At 42.2% G+C, this 6,391-nt stretch overlaps 1 protein-coding gene across 1 annotated transcript; it reads right to left on the bottom strand.

The window, feature by feature from the left end:
- Nucleotides 1–367: 367 nt before the first annotated feature.
- Nucleotides 368–3,379, bottom strand: Nsun5 (Nop2/Sun-like domain containing protein 5). The gene is made up of 4 exons (XM_065219004.1): nt 3,194–3,379; nt 2,660–3,114; nt 1,681–1,937; nt 368–1,618 (listed from the first exon to the last, which is right to left on the bottom strand). The coding sequence occupies exons 2-4, from the start codon at nt 3,078–3,080 to the stop codon at nt 368–370; spliced, it is 1,929 nt and encodes a 642-aa protein (XP_065075076.1). The 5' UTR covers nt 3,081–3,114; nt 3,194–3,379.
- Between the last annotated feature and the right edge of the window lie 3,012 nt (nt 3,380–6,391).

Raw genomic sequence — 6,391 nt, 5'->3', positions numbered from 1 at the left:
AAGGTGTCTCCCCCTAGGTACCAGTGAACGTAAAGGTTAAAAACAATGACGGGCAGATAGGGAATAGAATAGAATAGGGTTCCACGCCATTTTGGAATACCTTACTTCACTTCGGCACATCCCTCTTAAATCAGTCTTTCGACAGCTCCGTACAATGTTTTTAAAGCATTCGTGAGCAAAGAATTTGATGCATGAATGTTGGATGTAACTGGTTTATCTTCATTGCTTTTGACGCGTATGACGGAATTGGGTCCCATATGCCTCCACCCTATCAGGATCGGTAAGTATTTTCGCGTGTAGAAACAATGCAAAATATATGTTTGATTGATTTTATTTTAGTCATTTTATCATCGATTCAACAAATCAGTTACTCTTTTTCTGCTTGCTCCTCCCTCTTCTTCTTTTTCTTCTTCTTCTTGGAAACCTCTACAACATCCTGCTCGACGTTCTCTACCTGCTCTTGCGATTCTGCAGCAGTCGCTTCCTCTGCATCTTTATGCTTTCGTTTCTTTTTTTTCTTACTCGGCCCATTTTCTTCCACCGGACTAGCTTCCTCACATGTAAGCTCTTTATCCTCTGCCACTTCCTTTGATTTCTTTTTCTTCTTCTTTTTTGTACCTTCGGTGTCAACAACTTCTATTGCTTCCACTTGTTCAGCAAGTTGTTCAGCAAGTTGTTCAGCAGGTTGTTCAGCAGGTTGTTCTTCTGGTTCAACTTCGATATGCTTCGACTTCTTCTTCTTTTTCTTTGGAGGATCTTCCACGTCGCCAGCTACTTCTGTTACTATCTCCGGAACGGGATCTGAATGAACATTACTTTCTTCCTGAACCAAATCTTGCTCCTCGTCGTTAGACTGATACTTTTTCCTCTTTTTCCCCTTCTCCTGTTTCCCACGGCCATAATCTCCGTGACCCATCTTAGAGAGCTTATCGTAGCTTTCCTTTTGCTTTTCGTGAGCCAAGTACACGTCATTGTACTCATCTTCTGCGCAGCGTTCGAAAACGGCAACAAACATTCCGATGGTTAGATCAGTCTCCGATCTTGCATACAGGCACTTTTCCCCAATTCCCGGATAATCTGGCGATCCGAAATTCAACCATTCTTTGCCCAGTAATTCCTTGGCATCCATCAGCTTGAAGTGGCCGTTATGCTTAAGAGCTCCCTGTACGATAACCTCATTTTCCTCCGGAAAAATGGAACACGTCGAGTAGACGATACGTTTCGCAGCTGGAAAAGCATTCATCGCGTGGCACAGTAACTTGTACTGCAGGCCGCCTAGCCGGTACAGCCGTTGCTTGTCATACTCTTCGTTCAGCTTCAACCGGCTCACCATTCCCGAACCGGAACAGCTGGGATCCAGTAAGATGTACTCGACACCCGGTGCCTGCTCGTCACCCACCAACAAACAATCGTCGTTGATAGTCTTGATAACACCGAAATCAGCCGCATAATCGCACAGAATCTTGTACCGAGTGGCGTCCCGTTCGACAGCGTAAATACGACCCTTGTTCTTCATCAGATTGGCCAAGTGAGTGGTTTTTAGTCCAGGTGCTGCGCACATATCCAGCACCACACTCTTCTTCGGTGGGTTCAGCAAGTAGGTTGCAAGGACACAAGCCTGAATGAATGAGAATTAGAATTAGCAAAAGTTGACTCAACGAACAAACCTAGATGACTCACCTTGTTTTGCAGAATGAACTTCTGTTTCAGTTCCGTGGCACGTGCCCAATAATTCTTGGCACTGTTGGGGAATATCAGCACTTCTTTGAAGTGAAAATCAACGAGAAATTCCGATTCGCCCAGATTCTTCACACGCTCCAGGAAATCGGCATACTTTTCGAATTCCTCGTCCAACAACACCCATCCTTCATCCTGCAGCAGTCTAATGGCACCCGGCTGAGCCAACACATTTGTATTGATGCGAACGTAGCGAGGTTCTGTTTGGAATAAAATCAACAGCTATTATTGATTTTCTTATTTGATCGCTGAAAAAAAATATAATAACCTTACCAAAGCCATGATAAATTAAATTCATAATCATTAAAAGTTCTAAAAGGGGAGTCTTATCGCTTACTTTATTCGTCCAACAAAAATCTACCTCACAGGTTAAGAATACTAAAAAATTTCACAATAAACCCAAACACGAAAATCATTTCGATTTCTTCAAATCTTCTTTGGCTTTAACTGCGGAGGCACCTTCTTGCCGTTTCTTCTCCTGCTCGTCTTCCTCCGCTTCCTGGAATCCTTTTAGTGCGTATAGCATGATGATCACGTTCACCACCAGCACCGCCGCCAGAACCGATCCGCAAGTGTTGGCAAATCCTTCTATATTGAAGTAGTGCGTCAAAATGTACCTCGTTCCGTAAAACGCGCAAAACGGAAGAGTGAACATCCCGAAACTGAACACCAACAGCCACAGCATTGCAAATGCTGACTGCTTTGAGTAGAAAGGTATCTCGTAAGGGTCGGTGGAAGCATCTGGCTGCGGGCTGACAGGTTCCGTCGATTGATCCAAACCCTTTTTAGTCATTATCTGTTCACCTTCCGCAGCATCTCCCGACGAGTTTAGAGCCGCTTTACTCTTATTTTTCTTTCCCATCGTACCCTGGAAACGAAAGAGAAAAGACTCCCCTTAGGACAATCGAAACGCGACAATTACCTTTGAAACCCAACAGTTTAGCCGGAGCTAGATCCAGCTCGCCGAGTGCTTGCTGCAGTTCATCCTTGTATCGCTTGATGCACTGAACCGGAAGCGACTCGCCATTCAACTCTCCCCGACCGAATAGCAATTCCGCTATCAAGACTTTAGCCAGCCACGGATTCAGGCGGGGCTCCTTTGTCAGTAGGTCGGTTCGCTTAAGCAGTTCATCGATCGGTTTTAAATGTACAAGGATCAAATCCATCATGGCAAGGCCTTTGCCTTTCCGGAGGTGCTTATCCTCGAGGATAAGAGATTTGACGTTGCATCGCTCCTCCACTACACGCCGCAGGATTTTCGACGCCGTCCGGTAGTTAGTGGGAACCGGAATCTTGTGACGACGCTGCTGATTCTGTACATCACCTTCAGTTTCAACTGCCATGGCGCTAAGATGAAAAGGAATTTGAAACTAATCGCTGAAGGATCGAAGTCAAAAATGCAAGCAGCAAAACACGTGATAAACCATCAAGACGGGGAAGAAACATGTCTACTTACAACCGGAGTATCTCAGTCAAAAAAATCAATAATCCTTTTCAGTCGCAGATTTTCGCATCGAACTTTCACGTTTTCACTTAAATCTTGCCACTTTCCTGATTTCCAGAATTAATTTTCTACGAAAAACATTCCGAATTTCCCGAATGCATCCGTAAAAAGCACGCGAACGCGAAAGAGTAATGAAATCAAAACATTATAAAATGTCAAATTTAACGTCCCAGTGTAAAATGAATGGAGACAATCTGCTCCAGCGGAGCGTGACAGGGTGATATGCAGTGTTGATGTAAACAAAATCTACACTGATAAATTAAACTATTCCCATTTTGCTTGAAATTTAATCTATTTGACATTAAACCTCGCTTAAACTCAGTTTATTCAAATCGAAAGATTAAAAATTAACCATCTGATATTAATCCCAGTTTAATCATGGTTGATTAGATTGAAGATATTTTTTGAATATATTATAATCATTTTTGATTCTATTTTAATAATTTGCTTAAAATTGAATTTAAATCGTTTCTGATTATATATCAGTATTGAAAAAGAATAAATTTTAATTTAATCATGCATGAATATACTGCCGAAGTAATCATGGCTCGGACTCAATAAAGTGAAGCGGCCGAATAGAAATTGTAATGTAGGAAACATCAGCAGACATCTTCAATACATTAAATTTTAACGTATATTGCTGTACCCTTAATGTATTCAGACTTCAGTGTGACGTCCAAGTACATAAAAATACATTAGCCTCAAACGTTACATCAGAATCAAACGTCTTGACGATGTAAAATTTGACATCAGAATACATCCAACGACAACAGAACCTAACGTTACATTAGAATCAAACTTCATCACGATGTAATTTGTTGCACGCATAAAACATCAGAATACATCCAATGACAACAGAACCTAACGTTACATTAGAATCAAACTTCATTACGATGTAATTTGTTGCACGCATAAAACATCAGAATACATCCAATGACATCAGAACCTAACGTTACATTAGAATCAAACTTCATCACGATGTAATTTGTTGCACGCATAAAACATCAGAATACATCCAATGACATCAGAACCTAACGTTACATTAGAATCAAACTTCATCACGATGTAATTTGTTGCACGCATAAAACATCAGAATACATCCAATGACAACAGAACCAAACGATACATTAGAATCAAACTTCATCACGATGTAAATTGTTGCACGCATAAAACATTAGAATACATCCTATGACACAACAATAAAAAGTGGCTTGCAGTGCAGTGATGCCTCCTATGCATAGTTTTGTGACATTATCAATTGCAAATAAAATTGAACTCTTTAGAAGAGTGGAAACGCTAATAAAAGTGCACTTAGACGTTGTATCGTCTTGACGCCTTCTGCGCACTTATTCTTCATTCACCAAGGAATAAGTGCGATGAAGACACAACAACAATTTAATGTAAAACCGCACTTTTATTAGTGTTTCCGCATTCCTAATCTCATAAATGTGCCCAATGCGCGATCCTCGACGCAATCATATAAAATAGCACATTGCGATTACAAGGTAGAGCTTACCACCATTAACTCTTGCACGGCTGACATAGCCTCAAATCACTGAAAGAAGTTTTGGTATGCCCTGTGGGCAATGTTTATTTGTATGTAAAACAATGCCCTGGTGACGTTACAGTGCAAGAGTTAATTAGTGTTTTAATTGATTATTATCGTTTCAATTGAAAACCGATTTTACTCTTGTTCTGTACGTTAAACATAACGTCGGCCATAGTGTGCTGTATACCGCATCCGTGTACGAATACAGCACACTATGTCCGACGTTATGTTTAACGTATATACAGAACGTTTTCAACGAGGTTTTCATTTGAAACGATAATATTAATTCCAAGGCAAACGAAGAAAACCATCTGGCCACCCTGCATGCATATGGTTATAGTCCATTCTATGCGCTCGAGTATTGATGGTGCGAATGTGAGGATAACAATAACAAACCAGCATATCTGGCTGAAGCGAAAGTGAGGATAACAAACTTCGCACTTGAAAATGGGATTGCGCAAGTGTGCGTGTTATGAACGACAGAAAGGTCAATGTCGTTCTCATTTTTGAAGTAAAGCTCTATACATCGCTGCTGCATTAGCGTATACTAAAATTATTCAGGGTGTACGTGTCAGATGAACGTTCCATTACAAACCACTGATGTTGACCTGTCAATGACTCGCGTTATTCGGCGTTTAATAATAGCTAAAATAAAGTGGAAGTGACCACGATGGAAATCCGATGACGGATTCCATTGACGGATCCCGATGACGGGTTCCGTAGGCGGATCCCGATGACGGGTTCCGTAGGCGGATCCCGATAACGGGTTCCGTAGACGGATCCCGATGACGGGTTCCATAGACATCCCGATGGGGAAACCGAACATGGATCCCGATGGGAAAACCGAATACGAGTCCCGATTGGGATTCCGTAAAAGGATCCCGATGGGAAAACTGAATACGGATCCTCCCGATGGAGAAACCGAATACGAATCCCGATGGGGAACCCGAATACGGATCCCGATGGAGAAACCGAATACGGGTCTTGATGGGGAAACCGAATACGGATCCCGATGGGGAAACCGAATACGGGTCCCAATGGGGAAACCGAATACGGATCCCGATGGGGATTCCGTAGACGGATCCCGATGGGGAAACAGAATACGGATCCCGATGGGGAAACCGAATCTGGATCCCGATGGGGAAACCGAATACGTATCCTGATGGGGAAACAGAATACGGATCCCGATGAGGAAACCGAATACGTATCCCGATGGGGAAACCGAATACGTATCCTGATGGGGAAACCGAATACGGATCCCGATGGGGAAACCGAATACGTATCCTGATGGGGAAACAGAATACGGATCCCGATGGGGAAACCGAATCCGGATCCCGATGGAGAAACCGAATACGTATCCTGATGGGGAAACCGAATACGGATCCCGATGGGGAAACCGAATACGTATCCTGATGGGAAAACCGAATACAGGTCCCCATTTAGTTTATTTGTAGCTATAGGTAATATTGGAAGTTGTTATTTCAACTAATACAGATATAAATCAGATCTTCGATGTTTGCTTACAAGTGAATTTTAGGGAAGAAAGAAAACTCAATAAGTAATGATAGGATGAGGCTGAACAGAAACTTTTTGATTGTGTA

Source organism: Ochlerotatus camptorhynchus, unplaced genomic scaffold (assembly GCF_037179485.1).
Source record: "Ochlerotatus camptorhynchus isolate MF236.1 unplaced genomic scaffold, CSIRO-AGI_Acam_v1.1 ptg000096l, whole genome shotgun sequence".
Lineage (NCBI taxonomy): Eukaryota > Metazoa > Arthropoda > Insecta > Diptera > Culicidae > Ochlerotatus > Ochlerotatus camptorhynchus.
Note: the sequence above shows the minus strand (reverse complement) of the source record. Positions and strands in the feature narration are given on the sequence as shown.

What these genes read in the sequence shown, in the direction of transcription:
- Nsun5 (XM_065219004.1), bottom strand. Translation starts at nt 3,080, where the DNA reads ATGGCAGTTGAAACTGAAGGTGATGTACAGAATCAGCAGCGTCGTCAC. An exon ending in TAAACTGTTGGGTTTCAAAG is followed by an intron (nt 1,938 to 2,659) that starts GTAATTGTCGCG and finishes TATTCCAAACAG; the next exon opens with AACCTCGCTACGTTCGCATC. An exon ending in AGTTCATTCTGCAAAACAAG is followed by an intron (nt 1,619 to 1,680) that starts GTGAGTCATCTA and finishes TCATTCATTCAG; the next exon opens with GCTTGTGTCCTTGCAACCTA.